The 23,966-nt window shown below is 46.0% G+C and overlaps 1 protein-coding gene across 1 annotated transcript in view; it reads left to right on the forward strand.

Moving 5' to 3' along the window:
- Positions 1-23,966, forward strand: part of ncam2 (neural cell adhesion molecule 2) — a 189,199-nt gene that overhangs the window by 108,161 nt on the left and 57,072 nt on the right. The window contains exons 2-3 of the mRNA XM_079296703.1: positions 15,954-16,028; positions 21,211-21,417. Coding sequence (XP_079152829.1) covers positions 15,954-16,028; positions 21,211-21,417 — 282 coding nt within the window. The remainder of the gene's footprint in view (positions 1-15,953; positions 16,029-21,210; positions 21,418-23,966) is intronic.

Raw genomic sequence — 23,966 nt, forward strand, 5'->3', positions numbered from 1 at the left:
ACCAGACCAAGGTGAAGAAAGACCTTCATGTTGTCAGACACTTATATGAACAATCTTTGCCCGAGTTGCTCCGAGCGGCTACTTGCAGCCTGTTTAGCAGCTGCCGGCTGCAGCACTCTCGCTCAATATTGGACCAATTTTTATTTCCATCGGTTACCAAGACACAAAAACATGTGAAAATAGGGTCCAGGTTGAAAAATACCGAAGTTTCCCTTTAAGGAAACAACATCATATCTCCCTCTAAGCACATTAAAACATCATCGACCAGCTGGTTTTGTTCGACTTTTTATAATTGCCTCGTCAATCTCCGCACAGCAGAGCGCTTATCTCTGCCGTCGCGCTCAAAAGGCTGAGCGGTCAGCGTGTTCACTTGGAACACGTTTGGCTTCACCGCTGCCTGTTTTGGACCGTGAAGTATCTCGATCAGCACGACTAAAACAGGACTAATTTAAGTGTGCGGGGCCAACTCTGAGTTCCAGCAGTACAATTCATTCCTGCAATACCTGCAGTGTTTATGTCTGATATCTGTGTAACCATCTGTTGGAGTCAGATCATTCAGAATAACAGGTTACGAGTACGCCGGCAGTAATTCATTTGGCAATCACTAGTAATTATGTGTGCGTCTCCCCTTTGCACTCTATTTTGCAGCATATATTTTGCACTCCGACTGAAAGTAGCCTCGCATTTCGTTCAGGACTCCCGACTATGAAATTAAATCATCCGAACAGATGATGAAAGAGAAACGCTTGATGCAGATGGAGGTTCTGAAAAGAGAACCGTCGGGAAATAGAGTGCGTGGGCATGATCCTGTGAATTAGGATAAAATGGAAATCCAGCTCTGTGGTTGTTATCCATTTAGCACAAGCTGTATTGAAACGGGTTAAAGCTTTAACAACCAGGTTAAACCCCCACTGTGAGCTGTCAACAGGAATACATGTTCTGTTCTGACAAGTGTTTGACATGCAAATAATCCACAACAATCAGCATGTGAACTTAATTACAGCATGTTTTACAGGCTGGGCCCTGTGAGCGGGGTTCATTTCTCTCTTGCTCGACTGGCCTTGCTTTGTTCTTGCAAATCTGACCACGGAAACAGCTGAAGTAAGTGCATCCTCAACTCGCGGAAATGTGGAGCCAGGTTCGGGCACAATGGTCCCGTTTTGCGGTGCATAAGGAAGCATGATGCTGTCTGCAGGGAAAGATGTGGGTTGCTCGTTTTAAAGGCTTGTGGGCACGGATCAGCAGGCTGTAACTCTCATCCACTCATTGCACCTTAATTGACCTGCTTATAGGGTCAGGTCGCCGAGGTCCAAAACATTCATGATCATGGGAGACTAGAAGTTTAGAAACCTGGAGGCCAGTGAGACTCTTGACCTGGTATTATTAGCACTTGGTTGCTTTGGCCTCGTTTCAGTCATTGATTATTCTAACATCATACAAAAGTGTCATCGAGGCACCAGTCTGTGTCTTGTTTCGAAGATTCTTGAATCAATTTGAGCGTGGAAACACATCTTCCATCCCATCCGTGTACTTTCTTTGGGAGCGTTGCCCTTTTTGGATGAAGGGCACGGGGGCCATCATTGTAAATACGATTGTTTTTTGTTGTATTTCCTTTAATTAAACTGAGATTTCCCACACCATGGCTAAATCTACAATCTTCTCGGCGCTAAGATGCTTTCTAGAAATGGCAAATGAAATCAAAGGATCAGTAGCCTCGGATAGCTGCTTGTTCGGGAAGGAGTGATACTCTTCCAGAGTCCTTTCCAGTGGGGAAGGAACCTGCCATGAGAGGAGAATGCATGGGACAAGACCCAGTTTCTATGGAAACAAAAGCTACCTGAAAGAGGAGTTGGGGTGGGAGAGAGGGATGAGTGAGAAAGAAGAGGATGTGCTGGAATGTTTTTGGAGATGGATGATCATGAGAGGAGGTATGTGAAATGCTGTGATTCTGGGCCTCCCCGGTGGTAGCAGCTGTTATTTATTCATCAATCATATGCATGGCACAGCAGCCCTCGGAGCTGGCTCCTTTCATATCCAAACAAGCCGACACGGACCGAACCTACTCCTGCTTATGTTCTGAACCATATGTGCTGTTCATCATTGTGCACCAACAGAAGCGATGCTTTGCTGTGTCAAGAGGGAGGGACTGAAAGTCCGCCTCAGTTCCCCCGAGATCGCGGATCAAGGATCTCGGGGGAGCATCAACCAAGAAAAGCCGCTGCTCAAGCTGCCGTTCACCACACCTCCAGGCGGCATGTAAACAGTTTCTTTAAAGCAAAAAAAGGAAACTTAAGGGAAGAAGCATTCCAGGCAACAATGGCAAAACTGAACTGCCTCAGTATGAATAATTAAACAGACTGTGCCGTTGATAACAATGCCGAAACCGCAGCTCGTGAACACTGAGAAGTGAGACGAGGGAAATTTAACTCTCTTTTTCCTGCACGCTCTCAGATGGTGCGGCTCATTTCCAATGCCAAGCAGAAGTGAAGTACTCGTGTGTGTGTTCTCTTGACTCGTGTCTGCTCTTTCTTCAAACAATTGTTGCACTGCGTCAGAGCCGCCCAGGATGCCCATTGTCTCCGGGCCGCTGTGGCGCAGCTGTGGGAGCCCGCAGTGCCACCCCCTTCCTTCTTCATGCGGCCCGACAACAAACGCTATTATCAACAACAGCACCAACAGCAGGGGGGAAAGAGCAAGGAAAAAGCCATTGGAGAGAGTGGGGACACATTTGCATATTCTGCAAACCGAGCGGGGACTCCATCTCTAAATGTTAGCTCGGGCCTTTGCCAGTTATTGTGTGGACTCAGCCGCCGCTCAGCCGTCAATACAAAGGGTCGTCACCCACCAGTCACCGCATACAATTAAATGCAAAGTGGGAAATGGGAACATAAACAATAGAAGTAACACGGGAGCACTTTGTTGTGAGCTTCTTCGAAGAAGTGCTTTCATGAAAGTGTGCTTGGAAAATTGAGCTCCTTATGACACGTGATTGGACTGGTTCAGATGATTTCTTTGCCTCCACTTTTCTCATAAAACTGCAAAAAAAAGTCTTGCAGAAATGGTCAACTTCTGTGTCACGATGCCTGAAATCGATAAGCTTCTTCGCCCGTCACAGCAGCGCATGCTTTGAGATGTGACCCAGCAGCCACCAGTTCATCTCCACCCTCCGCAGAACCGCTGTAGTATCTGTATCTTAGCTGGCTCGATGATGTCTAGTGACAGCCACCACCAGCTGCTGCCGCTGTGACCCAACAGTACATCTGCACAGTCCCCCCCCCCCCCCCCCCCCCCCCCCGTTCCCACTCTCCTGGCTCCATTTGGACGCCACCCCGCTGACACACATGTCACCTTTTGTTGTGGATCACAAGTAGCAGAAATTGCCAAAATGGATGTGAAGCATTTTTGAAGCCTTGTCAGCTTGGTGCCAACACTTTAGCCCGCATTTATGAGTCATTTCCTGTTGGCTATCAGATGGGTGCACACATCGAATGAACCCTGCACCACTGTTCTCTGCAAAGGAAGGAATGAGACGAGTAGACGCGGGAACCCATCAAAGTTTAATATCCTTGACCAGGATCAAACAACCTGATATATGGCCTGAGAGTGTGTGTCATTAACTTGAATGAGCGGAGACGAGAAAGGTGGGGGCATCTTTACGAGCACATCCGACCCCCTCCTCCTTCCTTTCTGATTTAGAAAGCTGACATGAGTCAGTTGGCTTTGGCAGTCCATTAAAACTGGAGTACCTGCGCCAGAGCTGATCTGCGGCATCCCTCTCCGTTTGGAGAGTTTACCGTTAGCGCCGGATGGGAAGCTGCCGTAATTGTCACCACATTTTACACCTCTGCTGACTGTGAACCCCTTTTTATTTGCACACAAACACAGCAAATGTGGTGCATCTGCACAAAGGCATTGCTTATGACATGGGCTTCATGTCACCAAAAGATTGCATTTTTGGCCACGTACTCATTTCTATTCATTTCCTTTTCCGTCATTTTCCCCAGATTCAGTTTAATCAAAGTCGTCTTCTCATGTGCACATCATTGAAAGCATTTCATTTGCCAATTAGCCAGCTGTTCCCCAGTTAAATAATGAATGTGCTAATTCTAAAGCTGGGGGATATGTTGTCTTTCGAGTTACAGCGACGACAATTATCCAAGTCAGGGGCACTCTCACAGCGGTGTGCTGTATGTGTGTTTGTCATACACTGTGTGAATGTGATGTATTGCTGCATAGATGTTTGGTGAATAGGTGGCTGCACAGATGGCGTCTGCCTTGGGCCTACGGTTGTCAAGCATACACTGTATATGTGTTTGAATGCCAATTTGACATGAAGTGTGCATATGTGTGATCGGGCGGGATGTTTCTTTTCGAGGTGCACTTCCCTCCATGCATATTGATTTGTTTGCCTCCCTTTATCTCAGTGGGGCGCTGAGTGCATGTTCCCGACAGTTCTAATTGAAAGCCATGCGGAGTCGAGCCGATGTATACGCACCCCGCTATGATCCGTCAGCTCGGCTGGGGAGGCGGTGTACTCGCCCGTGAGCTCAGTGACACGTTCTTCTTTAATATGCTTACTGCAATACTCAGCGCCACGGCTGAGCAACCATTCAATACACATGTAGTGTACCGTCACACACGCGCGGTGATCCGTCAGCCTATTAATTATAGCTGTCACCTACTTACAGTGTGTGACAGCTAAAAGGCCCAAGAGTCTGTCTGCCTGTCCATCCATGCAGCCATTCACCCATGATTTATGAACAGTTACTGCCGATCAATGGGTTTTCGTCATCTGCAGCATTTCCCATTTCACTTTCAAAGTACAAAGCCCGACCACATTTGCTTCTTTTCCATCACACCGCATCAGATTGAATAATGACTTAACCTTTAGCCACACCCAGTGGAGGAGCCAGTCTCCCATGACAACCGATTCAAACTTCTAATCGCAGTTAGAGCCGATAATGATCTCACAAACACCCGATCTACATGGAGTTTACTCGAAATATATGGTGCATACCTTCCCACAGCTTTGTTTTGTGACATGAAACACACACGATATCGGCTGTTGAGTCTGAGATTAACGTTCTTTCCGCAGCTCTCCCGTCTGAATGTAGTGGTGAGCGGCACGGAGCGGCGCAGCGAAAGATCAGACATGCCAAGGAAAAAATCCTTCGAATAAATAAAAGACAATCAATGGATAGTCACGATGAGCTTTTAAAAAATGCACTGCAATGTCCGAGAGTGTTCCGATGTCCAGCATGCCCTGATTTATGGCGCTCTTCAAAGTCACTTCAGTCACATGAGCATTTGTCATGGTGGTTGTAAATGTACCATTAACATAATGGATCCCTTAATCAGTCACGACAAAGGTTGAGCGACTGAAGCTTTTCTTATTTTTGTTTTTTAAATGCACAGACTACTCTTTGAGACGTCAGTCTGTCATCCTCCACTTTGGTCCTGACTGAAACATCGCAGCCACTGTTGGACTTATCGCCATGCAGTCTAGTGAGGACAGTCCTCAGAGGATGAATTTTGACTTTGGTGATGGCCTTGACTCTTAAGGGGAGCAACAGCATCAAGGGAAATCTTCCTTCTGTCCATTACTTTGATTTATGACCAAATACCGGGACAAGAAATGACATTCCCATGAGTATCGGTTTTACTTTTAAAAGCAGGTGTTTGAGGCATGTTCTGCCACGATCCTTTTCCACTTTCATACACTTACTTACAGCTGTTGTGCACTCAACAGAAATGACGATCGCAACATTTGAACGCTTCTTCTTTTTAAATGCGACCGGACGCAGAATTCCCGCCAACATTTTGGCTGCGACTGCGCTTTAATATTACCGGCTCAACAGCAATGTTGAGCAATACTGTTTGTGTAGTGTGCAAAAACATGCCAATGCCTTGACGAGGCTGATTTGACGATGTAATAATAATGTGTAAGGAAGAAGAGAGGGAGAGAAAGTTTTGAGTAATATCTAAACTGGCGTGGTTTGACTCAATGGTGCCTGGTGCCGGCATCCGAAATTCCAGGTTGGCTGGGCCACGGTGACAGTTGGTGGCAGCTTCTGTCAGAAGCATCGCATGGACAAGCACGAACCTGAGCGAGAGAGAGAGAGAGAGAGAGAGAGTGTGAGGGGGGGGGAGTGAACAACAGACAGACATGATATCCGAAAGGAATCAGTAAAGGTGAACAGGCAATTCATTGCACAATGACGCAAGAACAGGGAAAGATGAAAGGCTCTGACTTGAGTCAAATTAAAGCGGATGGGTAGAAAGGGGAGTAGAGATACCGACGTGTGCTGGGGTGGGAGGAACACGTTGAAAAGTGAGTAATACAGGTTGAGCCTTTGAACCACTGCACTTCAGATCAGAGGAGAGAACAACATGAGCTCCGACTGACGGGGTTTTTTTGTGGTCTGCCAAGCCGAATGAAAGAATGATCCTCATTATGAGCGTTTTCCTTTAAAGACATTTTACTCATTGTTAGTGGATTCATGAATGTAGGGCATTTCATATTCATTTACTGTACAAGCCATGGCGTGCATTGTTTTCCATGCACTTTCTCAGAAATGTGAGCTGTATGACATTTTCAAATGTAATTCAATTCAAAAGCCGCAAAGCTCATTGTGCAAACACGTCGGACCCTGCCTCGTTCTCGCTGCGTGTTCCTTCGCAGCCCAATGTGATTGGGGTTTAGAATCCAATTCATACTTAAATTAAGAGCCCGGCGGTTTCCCTTTCAGCAGCAGAATTCAGAAAATGTGTGCGATTCGGTTTACAATGCGGTGAATTCCATTTAGCACGGCGCTCCGGCTTTAATGGTCTGCAACGGTATTGTCACGGGGAGTGCCCTCGCAATTAAGGAGCCCGTTGGCCTTAAACCTTTGGATTTCATTGTGGAGGGGCCGGAAGAAGCCGTTTATGCCTTGCCCGAATCCCCCTCTCTCGATCCCCAGAGTATCCTCTCTCAGGCCTGGCAGGAGCCGGTGACCTCTCCTTTGTGACCGAATGAATCCGCCGGCCTGAGATAATGGCCTTGTCACAGCCACGGGCAGGATGTGGCACGGGCAGGATGTGGCAGGGGAATTATCAGCCCAGCAGCGGCAATGATCGCTTCGCCGCAGAGACGACAAACAAACGTGTTTCTTCTCATTTGCCAGCATGCATGAAATGAGAATTAAGATGACAGCCGTTACACGCGTAGCAGACCTGCACACACCTCAGTGATCAGTTCTGATGCGCCGCTCTCCTCTTTTTGGCACAAGAGCGGCTTTTCTTCAATCTGGAATCCATACGAAGAAATGTTTTGAGATATTTTGCCTGTGTTGGCAGCGTGATTGGATTAACCACATGTACATTACACATACCGAAGAACACGGCTCTCTAAATTTGTAGTTGTTTTTCTGGTCGAATGTGGAAAATAGTTTTTTTGAGAATGTAGCCTACAATTGTACATTTGGGGCGGTCTGACTGGCATATTGTCAAAGTGAGTCTGACCAGCCAGCTGAGACCAAATAATAGTTTGTTCAAAGAACAGGGAGTAGCTCCCAGCTGGGGATGAGGGGATGAAACAAGTGTTTGTATCTTGTCCTAGGAGACAGCAGAAGTATAAATCTTTACTTGGTGTTGAGGCCTTCTGCTCGAGCTGTTGTTTGAGTGATGCGAACATTTGCGTCTGAACTGAAGGAACCAAGAGTTTCATGTTCGTGCGAGAGGGGAGAATGCAGTGACGGGAGCTCTCGTGAAACATCACGCTCCAGTCATCTAATCATCACCCTTTGTCCCACGAAGATGAGTGTGAATTCAGTCGTCTTCCTCAAAAGCATGCGCGGTTTGACAGCATTAAAAACAGCATTAAGGCTCGTTTGAGCACCAGATAAAGATGATTTGATTGATGCAATACGCTGTTTTGTTTTAGGTGTCTGAATTTTTATTTTTAGCTTCGTGCTGTTTTTGTTTTGTAAATCAGTTATTTGTGTTTTTACCTGGTGAAACTTTTTCGCTGCCATCTTGGCCAGGAACCCCTTGACATTACCCTGGATAATAGAAAGTAAAATAAAAAAAACAGCACGATGGAATATCAAGCGCCGCGGGCCCCTTTGAGTCTAAATTGCAACCAAGACCCCTAATTAAGCCACACGCCGTGTGTTTGTGACAGGCAGGAATTATGCTACCGCTTCACTCTCACTGAATCATAATATCATACACTTTATGCATGTGATTACTTCAAGGTCCTCCACTAAGCTACCGATTATGCCCCCGTGTGAATATCACAATGTTTCCATAATGAGCAATTGTGGAAGACTTTGCTCCCAGTCTGCTAGCGACTGGTCTGCCCCCCACAGTAACCCCTGTATTATTTCATCGGTGCCTGCCCGCTCTGAACCACGCGCTGCTCTGTCACAGTGACAACCTGACATTAGTAAACCGCAATCATGGTTACGGTGATTTGTCTGCCCTAAAAATGTTCTTAAATGGCGTTATTGCCACACAAACAGCTGGCGCAGGAGAACGGCTGAACAAAGAAATGGATTACTTCTATTTTTATTTGCTGCTGCTTCTTTCTTCGAGAGAGAAGAGAAGGAATGTAGAATGGTGGCAGAGTGGCGTCAACGGCAAACCTTTTTCATGCTTCATGCTCGAGTAAATCTGACGGGTATTACGCCTACATACCTTCACTAGAAGGCTCTTTCTGCTGACAGTAGCCCACAGAAGTACTTCTTGGTGTTCCGTCATGACACTCATCCTCTCTTTGCATTTTGCTTGTTTGATCGTATGGCCTGAAACTGCCATTTATCTTCAAAGATGGCAAAATAACACACATATCCAGGATTTGATAGAATAAGCTCTTGTTCGTGCAGAAATAATGATTATTCATGTCTGAGTCGACTGCTGCACACACACTTCATTGCTCATTTGTCTGCTCCTTACAAATGTTGGACCTTCACTCTCCCGCGACCTACGAGACTTCCCTCCGCACTGCCTGGGAATCAGAAACTGCCTCCAAGGCCTTTAGGTTTTATTACTCAATCACTCTTCGCCCGGCGCAATCGAGTCACCTCCTCCCGCAGAAGCAGAAAAAGCCTCCCATCACTCGTTGTGTTCACCCGTCTCAGTGTGCTTATCCAGAGCCGGTGTAAAAATCAGCTGAGCTCAGCCGGCCCTTCCACCAGATCAATGTATTGTGCTTGTCTGAATGGCAGGGAATTTAGAGTTTGCCTGGGAGCATCATCAGGACCTCTTGAGTCTATTCTCTAACGGGAAAAATAACATTTTGCCTCCACCTCCGTGTGCTGCAGACTGTTGTTACTGGCGGGACTGATGTAGCTTCCAGACTATTTGCAGAACAATTCCAGTAACAGCTGATGAGAATCTGTGACGGCCTTTAAACTTTAAACCACCCCTTCGTTGCGGCGCGGTACAATGTGTAGCTGTTTGTGACATAAATGACGTGCCGCCTGACAAGATGCTGCAATGACAGCGAAGCGAGATCAGCCTTTGAGGCCACAAATGTTGATACCATCTGAAAATGTTTCTGTCGACTTCCAGGACACCGTTTCAATTCAGTGAAGCATTGCTGAGCGACACTAAAGTGGCAGCGGCGGCCTCATTAATATATATATATATATTTATATATATATGTATAAAATTAGCTTGTCTGTATTCAGAAAAATGTCCGTCCATTTTAATTGGCTTTATTACCATAGTCATTTGACGGGAACCTTTTCGCCTCGATGAATGACCTTATTAATACGTAGAAGAAACTGACACAATCCTTGGAAACCGGAGCAGCTCCGGCGACTCATTAACACCGTCGGCGCTGCTCCACTTGTTCTATTCCATTCATGTCACCAGTTTGCCCCTGATCAACACGTCATCGGCATTCAAGGCCGACGCATCGACCGGCAAGTTGATGAAAAGACACCTTGATTTGATTGCTTCAGCATTGTTCTGCATTGTTGTAAGCGTCGTTCTTTAAGTGGTTGAAGATCACAGTGGAATAACTGCAACTCAAGTTGATGGGATCACTTTTATTGCCGTCATCTTGGTACGGTTGGAGTATTACGCCCGGTGTCGAGAGAGAAAAGGCTGATGGGGAAGACTTGAAGTAAAACGCGGGGCGGTGTGAAGCAAATCATCCTGTCTGACTGACAGACCTGGATTGATTGTAGCCCCAGACTTCTCTCAGCTGCTCGCTGGGCGTATGCGGGAAACCACACTCACTGACGTTGCCATATGCAGGAGCAGGTTGCAGCCCGGGGACGGGGGGCGGGGGGGGGGGGAGGAGAGGAGGGATAAAAGGGAGGAAGACGAGATAAGAAGAAAATAAAGACGAGTAGATTAGACACAGGACTGAGAGGTGCAGAGGGGAAAGAAAATAATGAAAAAACAGCAAAGAAATGGTGAACGTTTCTGCGTGATTTCTATTGGGCCGTCGTTCTATTTTGGAATAAGGATGAGGACATTATCCTGCACCTATGTTTACAGCCCCCATTCTTCTTATGTTTCCGTAAATATGAACACAATATCCGAGCAAATGGGATTTATTCTCTCACATTGTGATGCGCCAGTTTGTGAGCAATCTTGGAAAGAAATCATCTCTGCGATGGAGAATAAGGAAGACGGGGATTATGAGACAATCCCCAGGTCCTACTGGAGTCTATGTTTGTCTGAATGGTACTGTGGTCTATGAATACTTTTGCCATCGTGTACTCTACACATGTGAATTTGCACGTTTGTGTGCCTGTGTGGGTGCTCATTGTTCACACTGAGGTGTAATTTGGCGATTTGGCCCCACCACACCTTTGACATCTAGAAGCTCTGATTGCAATGTAGCAATTGAAAGTAGAATTGGAACGCCGGCTGTTAACCCCACACACACACACACACACACACACACACACACACCTTCTTTCTATCATGGCTGATGATTGCATCGCCACTTGGAGCTCCACTTTGTCCCTTCTGGTGACTTGTGTGCCCTCTGACACGGCGTCAATGATCTGACTGGCTTTCAACAGGTTTAGTGTTCAATCTGTTGACCGAACGGTCCTCTAGGAATATTACAGTCATTGTCCAACAGCTTCTCAGATCAACTTCAGATTGATTGTAAAATACAGTTCATTCTGCACCTGACTCTTTCACACTGTAACTTACCTTGATATGTTGCAATAAACCAAAAATACCGCCACGATTAAGTGTTTTCTTTGGATACCTTTTTTAAGAGGCTCTTCAAAAGCCAAACACTGAGCTACCACAACAAATGCATCAATGATCCCCATAGCTAATCTCCAAAAAGTGCTGTTCACTTAAATAATCAAACGAGTGTTGTAGTCAAGACCACAGAGACCGAGACCAAGACCCAGATCAGAGAGAATTGAGACCGATGCAAGACCAGTGCGAGTCCCAGTACTCCTGTGTGTTTTTCTAGTTCGCCAAATAAAATGACCAGAGATTTGGCTGACATGTCCTCAGCTTCTTCTCCTCTCTACCACGTTCGATTTGTTTTGAGTGCGAGTGCATCAATCCCGAGTCCCTTTTGTCCGAGACCAGGACAGATGCAGTCGATTCCAAGACGAGACCAAAACCTTCAAAATACCTCTCTCGTACGACAACACTGCAAGGTTCACCTGCCCATCACTGATTTAAGGTCATTATTGATCAAACATATTGCCTCCTCAGTCATTTTGACAGTCTCTGAAACAACAACTGGATGATCCAACTTAGACAGCTGGAATGTGTCTTCAGTGCACCTTTTAATTTGCTCCATAAAGATGATGGCATGTGTGTGTTACCAATCCAATAATGATACATGAACAACTGTAGCAGGCGCTAATAACAGACATTTGACTGCATTCTGCAACTACCTTAGAGGCTTAAGGAAGGTGACATAAATCGCAAAGCAGTTGGTGAGCGAAAAGCAGAGATACAGAGAAGGTGTGCGGGAGAGAGGGAGGATAATAGGTAGCTGTGGGTTGTGCCTGAGACTCTACACGATGATGCTGTATGTCTGCGCGATTGGATATGGTTGACTGAGTAAAACCAGCACTCTCCTCTTCCCTCGTCTCCTCTCCGGCATGGAAACGGGCTTGTTATGCAGCCAGACAGATATATAGGACTGGGTGCTCGGGGAGCCAGATTGGCAAAAACTCGCACACGCTTTGACAGAACCTGATTCAGAAGAGCTTCCTTTACTATGCAAAGTCAAACATCCTGATACTGTAAGCACTTTCTAAGTCTTTCGACTCGCAACTTTCTGCCGGCACTGGAGGAAATTAATATGTGAAGAATTTCGAAATATTGTCAGTTATGAAACATAAGTTACTCCTCTCTTCCCTAAAAACAATATATATTTCACTGATGGAATTGTCTCATATATAGGCTTTGGTCGTCTCTAGAGATGCCGCACCGCACATACCGTCTTCTTCCAATGTTGCTGTGTTCCCAGATCTCAGCGACTCGTATGTGCAGAGGAGCGTTCGTGGTACCTGGAAGTTGCTAAACGTCTCCTCTCGTCCATCTTCTTCTCGTTTCTGAAGACAGAAAGGGACATATGTTGCATGCGTTGTAAACTTCAGTGCAGTGATATCATCAGCAATAGAAATAATGACCATAACGACCAAGTAAAAGCCAGCTTTTAATGAAGCGAAATTTTCTGTTAACGAAGAAATCCCTGACATCTGCACTTTCCCTCAGCCCCTCGTTGCCACAGAGTGCTGACTGTTTAGTGTTTTCTGAAGCTTATTTCTTACTGGAAATCTTTTTTTCTACCTTCACTAACACCTTTGAAGAAATGCATGAGACTCAGAGGTTCGGGTGAATACAAAACGTAGTAATTAGTATTTTATCTCCTTGCTCTTTTTGCTCTTGCTCTACCCACTCTTTTACTTCTTCCCTTTGTCTCTCTCTGTCTCTGTGGTTCAAGGGAAGAATTCTCTCGAACTCCTCCACAAAATCACAGACAATTAAAGCAGAGCATTTCACGCCTGAGGTCCTATCTGCTCTGTGTGCGTAATACATTTGCACACATACACACAGCCCCCCCCCAAACACACACACACAAACAATACATCCCGAAAAAATACAGTACACCCCCACACACTCTTGCATGTACAAGCATACATAGAAGCACTCAAAGGCACGTTCTCTGTGGTGCATTTTCTTTAGCCATGGCTTTTTATGGAGTACAGGATTATGGAATCGCACCAGTCTCTCCCTGCCATCTGATTGGACACTCTCCCCTCCGTCTGGCTTTGTTCCAAGAGATTTCAAACGGTTAAGTGAAAGCAGCGCGAGGCGACTTGGAAGGGCTGCACAATTTGAACCTCGAATCCAAAAGTGAATTGCGCCTTGCGGTTTCCTTTATCTCGCCTCCTCCTCTCCGCACGTCTCAGTCCCGCCCACCTGAGATGCAAGCGGAGGAGGTGAGGAAGAGTAGCGAGGACAGAATTAACCAAATGAGACATCCTCGCTCTGCAGCATCTTTAAAGTGACTACAGTGAAATATAAAAGGTGGCACAGCTGCATCATTTTTACTTCATGAACTCTGTCAGATGAGCAAAACACTCTTCATGATAACTTCAATATTTACTGTTATTTCAATTCACAACGTTCCAAAACATGACACCAATGTGTCACTTGTACACGTCACAGACACCGATACGCCTGTGGAATACGTGGAAGTACTCCCTGTGATGTCACCCATTTGTTTTTTGACTCCCGTTTCGAAGCCTCGAGTGTGGCTTTTTGGCCGTCGCCATCTTGGTTTTTGGAACCAGAAGTGACACGAGAGGGTGGAGCCAAGTACAACTGAACGCTGAAAACGATATTTTTCGGCGACCAAAATGTTACAATTGACTTTGATGGAGTGAAAACACACTGTGAAAGGGTTAAAGTTGTAAGCAGAGAAAAACGGACAACTCCCAGACTGAACACTGATAAAGACAAGTCAATCACAAGGTAGCCCCGCCCTAAAGCACCGTTCTGGTCAAAGTCCTGCCTTTCAGTTGAGATCATAACTGATGCTGGTGAGCTGGCAAGTCATGTATGGCATCGGCCGTCTTGGACACATTACAAATGGAAATCAATAGTTTTGCCTGTTGTCTTATTTTCCACGTCTCCAACCCTTCTCAGAGGAGCTGATAATTGGAGCTGATAATTGCTACCAGGCTCGTAACATATTGAAGCAGACTCTGTAATGAGCAGGTGAACGCAGCTGAAAACATTCCATTTCTGAAAATGGATATAATTAGTACGTCTCTTTGTGTCCCCACTCGGCGAGACAGTGTTGAATAAACAAATTCTCCAATTTCGAATCCAGTCAGCATTCGCATTAAAATGCCAATGTATATTCGCTGTGGGGACTGCTGTGTATTTCAGCTTAAAAATGCCTAAAGAACGGTGTTATTTTAAGAGCTGCGCACTGACTGCAGATGGTGTTGAAGATGCTCAAAGAACCCTTGAAGGGTAATTCTGTATTTTTCAACCCTATTTTCCCATGTTTTTGTGTCTAAATGTGTAATAGGGGCAAGACAAAATGTAATTCCTGTTTGGCTGCTGCCAGCGTTCTCCCTCAACAGACGAATTTCAAAAAGTGTTGTCCCCATTAGTCATGGGAAAATAGGGTCCAAGAAGAAAAAGCATTGAAAGAAAGTATGAGGATCAAGTATAAAAAACATTTAAAATACAAAATATAAGTACAAAAACTTCATACCGTGTGTACAGCAACTGTGTACGTCCATGCCATTCGATATAAGGAAATGCGTGTGGCTATACGTGCGTTCATCGCTGCTCTTAAGTGCTGAAACAGTGGAGTTGCACAGCAGAAGTGATCGAATGCATTGATAAGGCAGCTGCTCAGCCCCATGATGTGGCCCTGCTCAGGCGCCGGGGCCAGTGCCCCTCTCCTGGCACCTATAGGCAGCCTACAGTCATGACGGGTGGCTCCCAGTGAGGACAGCCGGAGATAATCATTTCATCATTTCCTCCATTATTGACAGGCGCTCTGCTATTGAGTTCCCAGCGCTCCCCGCTGAGTTGCCATTCTTTGCCCATCACATGAGACATCGAGACACGCTCTCTGCTCCAGCTTGCTGGGCTGCCATGCAAGCGCTCGCCTTTCTTTGTCCGATTCTCTTCTTCGCTACAACTCTCCTCCTGCTTCTCTTTGTCCCTTGTGAGGAAATTCATGTCAGCCAAGATGGAGTCAGCTGGCTGTACCTTTCACCGCAGCCTTGCAGAACTTTTAGCAAAGCCCTTATTGTGTGGCTTTATACAGCAGTAGCGCTACAATAGCAGCACACAAATACAGCCTTTGATTGTCGCCGACTGCAATTATTTTATTTTCATTTTTAGCATCATTTAAGGTGGATTTCTTCCAACACATTTCCAGTTCGCTCTGTTGTCCTTACTCCAGTGTGTTAGGCAGTTATTTACTGATCTCTGCTGTTTCTCAGCCTCTCAAGAGCCCATCCCACCGTTGTTTTCTGCATGTACTCATTGTCAAGAGCGACAACTGCAAAAATAGCATCACCTCCGGCTTAAAGGATCCCATTCATTGTGGAAGGGACTGACAAGCTTGTCGCAAACAGACATGTGCCCAATAGAAGGTATCAAGCAAATCTGTCTCTTTCGAAGGAGAAATGGCTGAACAGGAACTTTAAAAAGCGGTTAAAGTTTGGATCAAATATAGAAATTCTTCTTTTCAGCAGTCTTATACCTGCAACAGCTGCTAATGTGGCTTATTTCTAAGAAGCTTCTTATTTATACAGAGGGATATTTAAATGCAGTATATGGTGACTGAAAAGGAAATGAGCCACAATGCTGTAAAGAAACACTTTTTGAAAGTCATTTTGTGTCGTGTCTCTCTAGCCGACTTCAGCAACTAATCCATTCCCTGTTTTTTCTCTTTCTGTCTTTCTCCGTCCCTCTTTCCTTTTCTACCACAGCTGCACTGCAGGTGTCCATATCCTTGAACAAAGTGGAGTTAAGTGTCGGAGAGTCCAAGTTCTTCATCTGCACAGGTACGACAGCCGCACACTGTTTTTATGTGGCTGTACTTTGTGTGTGTGTGTGTGTGTGTGTGTGTGTGTGTGTGTGTGTGTGTGTGTGTGTGTTTGGAGGCAGGTCAGGGAACCAGCAGGGGGCTTTACATCGCTGCCTCTGAAGTCTGTTTGTGGTTTGTAGGACAGTGAACGCAACACAATCCGTGCTGTCCATATGGTGAGTGACTCTTTGACTCCATGGGCACAGGATCCAAACAGGGACGCCTCGCCCCGCCTCCTCATTGTCCTCTCAGAACGGCATATCAACACTCAGCTATAACAGGGAACCTGACGCTGCTGCCAGTGGCTCTGTAGGGTGGCAACACACTCTGGCAGGTCCGGCCCGCCTCCTGCTGGCTGCCTCGCCTCGCCTGCCAGCCCACTCAGCGTGGCGCAAACAGCCAAGGGAGTAGAGACACACACCGGAGGAGCATTGAGGGGGTGTGGAGGTCTTACGCGCGCTGAGAAGGACAGAATGGAGAGGGTATGAATGGAGCTGAATGCAACCAAACTGGCAGGAAATGAAAGGCAAAGGTAGAGGCTTTTATTGTGAAAGAGCTAAAGCGACAGAACTGAGAAGAAAGGAAAAGGCTTTGAGGCAAAAGAGTGTTGGAGGTGGGAGATAAATAGTCGCCATCCAACGTCAAAAGTGCGTGGGAGGAAGTGTCTGTGTCACTTGATCTTTTGCCCTTCTCAGCCTTTTTAATTTCATTTTATTTACCACATTTGCATGCAGTCCTGCCAACTGGATTGGGCTGAAAAGCAGGGCAGAACAGTCAGAGGCAAGATTCCAGTGAAACCAAAGTCAGCCCGCAAACAAAGGGACTTTTTAGCTTTAAGCTGAGTCCCGCTGTACGAATCAGGCCCGCATGAATATGGATTGGAGAAAAGAAAGGAACAGAAAGGCAAATATATAGTATGTTTATTCACGGGCGGGTTCCGTTTGTGAAGAAAGGCAGAACATGGAGGTGAATGTGTACTTGAGAGAAGAGAACCTGTGTGAAATCAATTCACTTGTTCGATACAAACCTGTCTTGTTTGAAAAGTTTGCCAGGAAGAGTTGTCAGCAGGGTTAAAATGATTGAACGGCTCATTTCTTCTCATTTAAAAAGCTTTCATCATCCGTCCTCAGAGCATCTATTCATGACTTCTTGCTTTTAGGAGAAAACAGCAGACGGCATATGGGGTCAGGAAGAGAAAAGGGAAACGGAGAGAAGAAAAGCAGGTGAACCGAGCTGCAGAGCGGCCGGCTGGAGAGATTGTCTTGGGAACATAGTCGTCTCTAAAGTGGCGAGTGAGAAAGCGAAACGCTGCATTTGTGCTGGTGTCACCTTGCACCTCGAGTGAATTGGTTCCTGGTTTGTTTGTTTCCATCATGGTTGTGGGGAAAGGTCATGATGGCAAATGCATGAAATGAGCGATAAGAACCGTTTCTACGTTGTTGAGCAATCTAACATTGTTATTTTTAATGGATGCCCTGACAGAAGTAGAATGTTTTTGTAACGTCCATAATGTTTCAGTGCTTTCTGTTGTACCCGGTCATATTACTGCAACATATAATAGCATGCAGATGCAAAAACAACAACAGTGTGTTGTTGTTTTTGGAATAGGTCGTGCAGCCTTCTGACTCTACAGGGGGACAAACACCATTATCCAAAACACATTCCCTCATTTGGTCTTTTAATGATGGTGGTGGAGTCTGCCGCAAAACTGCCTCTGCTATTCTGCTGCACCACTTTTATTAGGCCTCTGACGGCCAGAGGAATTTAATTTTTTTCAGGTTGTCCGTCCGTTGGTCCACACGACTAGTCCATTGGATTTTGGTGGCCAAAGGTCAAGGTCACTATGACCTTACGTTCGTCCCATTCCTGTGTAAACGACATGTTCGGAAGGTCTTGAGGGAATTCCTTCAAATTTAGCGCAACACAAGATGAACCAATTTGATTTTGGTGGTCAAAAGTCGCTGTGACCTCACAAAACAAAGTGTGTTACCATCTGTATATTACGGAACATAACATCATGCAGGGAATAGAAATTTAAAGTCATTACTGTCGGTTCATGGAATTGTATTTGCTTCAAAACCATTAAAAAAATACTCACCAGAATTCACCAGGTTTCAGGAAAAACAAAACTGACGATCACAGAAATCAAGTGCATTGTTACAAAAGTCCTCGTCTTTTCAATTCAGTTTTAAATGCTCAATTAGACCTTTGTTAGGAAACAAACAAACCACAGAGAGAACGGGTCTCCTGTCAGGGTTAAATGAAGCTGCGCTCCGAGCGTGACAAATAAGGAGCTGGATAAACTGGTGTTTAGGTGTGTGTTTAACCTCCCATAAGACTGTGGTGGCAGGAAGCCAGAACAAGTGTTGGCTGCAAAATAAAACCAAGGCAGCTATCGAGGCAGCCTCACTGGTCAAATGAGATCCAACGGTTTCTTCAGATACGTCTAACGAGAGCAGGGGAGGTCACATCCCTCGTCCCAGTGCACCCAGACGTTACAGCGCAGACCGAGATGGAGAGGCAGAGATGACTATGTAACCGATAATTCTGACATGTCAAGCTACACCCGCGTACATGCTGACCAGCGTGATTCTTTCCCTGCTCAGCTCTTGTTTCTGCCCAGCTGTCTACTTCCCCCGAGACCTGAATCAATTACGACCACGGCTCCAGTGCCGGCCGCCGTGGGGACGTGGGAGTGTTTCGGCTTGCGCGCAGCTAATTCTGGCGGCAAGGGGCACGTCGAGTCAATAATCTGCCTTGTGCAGGAGGCTTAGATCGCTTCAATGTTTCAGTTTCTTGATATTGCTCCCTCACTGCAAAGGAGGATCGTAAACATTGTCTGAAAACACCTTCCAGACACAAAGCGTTGCTGCTTGCTTTCGTCAAGTTGTATTTCCATGTGCGGTTCGAAAATCAAGCCGATACAGAGCAGAGCTGCCGCTTTCACGAGCGGTTAACAGAAGCCGGCGATCAATGGGCCTGCTGCTGCTGCTGACATTTTGCAAGCACCAAAAACAAATCTTCATTGTCGCTCCACTCTGCCTCCAGAGGAGTCAGTCATCGAGCGTTCGCTCTTGTCAAGAATCAGTAATAATGCCGGAGCTTATGCAGATTCTACGGGCGGTTTGACAAAATGTCCAACAGCTATTCATTCAGCTGTAAGAAGGCACACGGCGAGGCAGGACCGAGTGTGAAAACCAGGGCAGCGTGCTACGCACTCCTGTCTACTCGGATCATCTGCGAAGCAAACGGCCTGTCACCGCGCTGGCTACATCGACTTCGAACATATTACGCTGTCTTTGCTGTCAACAGACTGTAAAATGGTAAGGGGTGATAACGCTGTAATGCTAACAGGTATAAAGAGACGCCTGTAGCGATGCTAGACACTCATCTCTTCCCCTCAAGTACCCAGATGCAGCACGCGGCTCCGGTGGGAAGCCACGCGTGAAGGAAGGCAGACTGGCGCCGACTGTAATCTCATCTCAGTCGCGCTCGTGTTTGATCGCCTCGTCGGATTTGTTGGCGTTGAAGCTAACGAGCACCAGACACGCATGCCAACGGACATGGCGCTGACGGTTGTTGGAGACATTGCGATCGGTGTGCTGAGGGCCGTGCTGAGGGCGACAGTGGGAGACTGTTTCTCTGTGAAGCAAAGCGCAGGCATCAAGAGGCAAATCAGCTCATCCCTTTCCATTACTGGGAGATCATTGATGTTATACCCAATTTACATAACCGTGCATGCTGGACAAATATGTTTCCAGCTAAATCCGACCATATAATAAGACATCTCTTCACAGTAGCACCTGGGAGCTCTTGAGATGAACCATCACCAATCACGACTCCAGCTGAGTAGCTGGAGGTTAAAAGCTCTGCTCAAGAGCATCTTGCTGATAGCTACTGAGCGGAATAGAGAGCATTCAAACCGCCTGCTTCCCTCTGGAGATATCTCGTGCCTCTGGCTTTTGCCATTTTTCCAGAACACAACAGGTTTGTCACCAGCTTGTATTGCGTCTGTTATCTGCTCTTGTTTCTTTCGTTCCCTCTTTGAAATCCAGAGACCTGTCTCTAAGGGACTGGACAAGCCTCTGTCCATCTCCTCTTCACGGCTCTGGCTGATTGATGGGCCAAGTACTGGCCCGCCACACTGACACTTGCATTTGCAGTATTTACAGCCGAAGGACACCTGCTGCATGCAGATGGCCACATAATCTCCTACAGTAGCCTGCAGACGAGTTCCACGGGCTCCATAAGGACGCCACTGTGTTTCGTGTCTCGGTTTGTTTACGTGCGTAATCTTGGAAACGAGAATGGGATTTACAGCCTATGTATGTCGCTACTCCTTTACAGATTTATAAATGATGTAAATCCAAGATTATGACATAATCGTATAACTTCAGGCCATCTGGTCCCTCGACGAGTTCCAACGGCAACGTTGGATGGTCTTCAGCTGTTCAGCAGACCACAGCGAGCAGCAATGCTATTGTTTTGACATATAAAACCTCAGCGTCACTGTATGAATACAAAACATACCCGGCACATTACTTCTTTCACAATCTGACTTTCATCAAATCGACCAATTTGATTAATCCTGGAAGTCCCACAATGTCAGTCCCATTGCATCGTGAGCAGACGGCTAAACTTGATGGAAACGTATCGATTTGTCTACATTCTCTCTCAGCCTCTGTAGTTTGATAAAGACTCAAATGAACATAAATCATTTACATTAAAAAAACTCGACGTGCATGCAAGTAAACAAGGCTCCAAGCATCGCATGCAACCAAAGGGAAAAAACAAGCAGCTTTTCTTCAACGGCCTTTCCAGAAATACTGCAGGCTGACTCACTTCATGCATGGAAATGTCACTCATGGGCAATTCAATATTTCCACAAATAATCTTGGGACTGAATGGTAACAGGTTCAACTAATTGGACCAATTTAAAGACTATATAGAGCGGATGGAAGTCAACAAAAGGTTGCAAAGAAAATTATCAACTTTCTTTTTTTTTAAATGTTGTTAAAGGATCTCAGGGGTGAGTGGGAGTAATCATGGCGACGTCTGTTTCTGGATGTCGATATGATCCTGCCTCGCCTGCCATAAAAGTATAAAATGTGCACATCACAATCACTTCATGTTCTCTCTTCCTCTGACGTTGCTCCTAGCGATTGGCGAGTCAGTGAGGCTGGACTGGTACAGCCCCCAGGGCGAGCGCATCCTGCACTCCAAGCGGATGGCGCTCCAGTCGGAGATGTCGCGATCCAGGCTCATCATCTACAACGCCATCATCGAGGACGCGGGTATCTACCGCTGCCAGGCCACCGACAGCGCCGGCCGCACCGAGGAGGCCTCGGTTGTGCTGGAGATCTACCGTGAGCTTGACAGATAAGATGCACTTACACACACGTTCTGCCTGCAGATGCTCTGTTTGCGCCGCCTGAGAGTTACACATGAAGACATGAAGAGAATAAACCTCTCGCGTTAGTGTTTGATCACAGGTGGAGCCAGCCTATTCATATTCTCAGCCTCGGCTCATTTTAACCGCCGTTTGTCCTGTTAAAGCGTCCTTGAGCAAGACATCCAACTTAACCACCACCAGCTCATTTGCTGAGGACGAGAATCAGATCTCGGACCAGAGTTGTAGCCACTATTGGGAACACTGAGCTCATTTAAGTTTGGAGATCAATTTGAAACTGCATTTGAAGCTCCATGTTCAGGCTTCAGACTTTCTATTTGGTGTCTTGTAAAAACTTTCTGACAAGTGTTGTGTAAACTTGGACGACATGAAAGACTTATCTGCTGGCTGATTCATGTGCTGACTCACACCACCATCACTGTGGTTGCACATGTGAACTCACGGATAACTGACAGCTAAAGCACTGATATCTGTGCGGCTGGTATACTATGGAGCTAGAACAGTGACGGTAAGATTTAGCATTGAAAATAGAATGCGGCATTGAGAAGTGAAACGTCGGCGCTGTGAAATAAAACTCAAGAGAGAAAGGTGCAGGGAGACTTTGATTGATGTATAATCTTTTTCAGTGGAACTTTTTTCAGTGCCAGATTTGATTTGCTATGCCAAAACTAGTGGTCAGCAATCGCCCCGCCAACAGATCAAGGCATCCCAGCACAGCGCAGTAGGTGTGGTGTTAGAGATGTTCCGGTGAAAAGAATGCACTCAATTTTGTTTACAGGTGTAGGTTTATAAAATCCTAAAATCCTTGCTAGGTCCCCATTTAGATCCAAATGATACATTTCCCCAAACTTACGAAACCTTCTGTTCACAGGTAGCACAGTGACAGGAAGTGCATTAATGTTACAATGCATGCAAAAGGCACACACACACACAAAAATATGACATAAAGAACCAAGTGAATTCTGAGAAGTGAATAACCTAAATACCCAGATACACTTTAATTTAATACAACTTTAATTGGAGGAAAAGGTCGAGGTACGGGGATTTGCAGACACACACACACACACACACACACACAGATGCATACCTGTATGTGCACACACTCGCATTGGAATCATCACCTGCTGTGTGGTTGCCTTCATCCTCTCCCAGCAAACCATTAGGGGAGACATCGCAGCCTCAATCACGCCTGCCACCACTCAGTCCTCGCCTCGTTCCCCACATAAGCAGCTCCCTAAAACCATTGTTTCCATGGTAACACGCCGCCACTCACTCGGGACCCTTCGGTATAGATTGCATGAGCAGCATGCGGATGGAAAAACCTGCCTGAAGCTAAAGCCAGCCATTCTGCCAGCGCACAGCCGGAGCAGGCGAGGACTGCAACATGTTGTACACGAATACCATGACCTGTGGGGGAGACAGTGGTGACATCCTCTCAGCAGTTGATGACCTCTCCATGATGACCTGTTATAACCATATTGCATGTAGCGGGAGATCAGTTCTGGATCCAAAACTGGTGCCGGGACTTTAGTTAACTACATACAAACATAATAAGGCAAGGCAAGTTTATTTGTATAGAACATTTCAACAACAAGGTAATTGAAAGTGCTTCACATGAAACCATTAAAAGCATAAAGGCAAAAGTAAAGGAGATTTACATTACGCTGTACTCAATCAACCATACACTGCCGCAATTCTGCAACTACTCGCACACAAACCACGTCTGGAAAAGATCTCTGCCGATCTGCGTTTTACAGTGTACGCTTTGCACGAACTCGGTCCCGAAGGAAATGGTGATATGTTGTGCAGTTCTTAAATAATAAAGCTGATTACTGGATTTCCTGGAGCTTCTTTAGCCACAGTAGAGTCATGGCTCTATTGATAGCAATATCGGTCAGTTAGTCGGTTCACCACTTTGGTCAAGTGTAAAAAAACGATGGATTGCCCCGACATTCAAGCTCCCAAGAGGATGAATCTTACTGTCGTGTAGTGAGAATATTTGGACATCTACTGGACGGATTTCCATGAAATTAGATGAGGACATGTACGGTCACCGGAGGATTGAGGCCTAAAGACGTTTGCTGTGGTGCCACCATGTGGCTCACACTTGTGGTTTTCTGAGTAAAATATCTCCATAACCATTGGGTGGATTGGCACTTCATGTTCCCCTCAGGATGAACTGTAATAACTCTTCATCGAGCTCCATTATCCAGTCAGTGTCACTTTGTCTAATAATTGCAAAGCTAAAGACATCACTTTGTGTTTAGTGATAATTAGCAAACGTTGGCATGCTAACATCATCATGATTCATTGAACTCAAGTCACTGCTGTGCCTAAATGCAGCCTCACAGAGCTGCTAGCATGGCTGCCGACTCTTGCTCGAAGATAAAACTCTTGCCGGCCCACGCAGAAGATGGAAATTTAAATAGCTTTCCCTGAAAGTTCCCTGATAGCGAAATTCTGAAATTGCTTTGAATTAACTGCAGCAGTTTGGTGCCTTTGCAG

This window comes from Melanostigma gelatinosum, assembly GCF_949748355.1.
Source record: "Melanostigma gelatinosum genome assembly, chromosome: 24".
NCBI lineage: Eukaryota > Metazoa > Chordata > Actinopteri > Perciformes > Zoarcidae > Melanostigma > Melanostigma gelatinosum.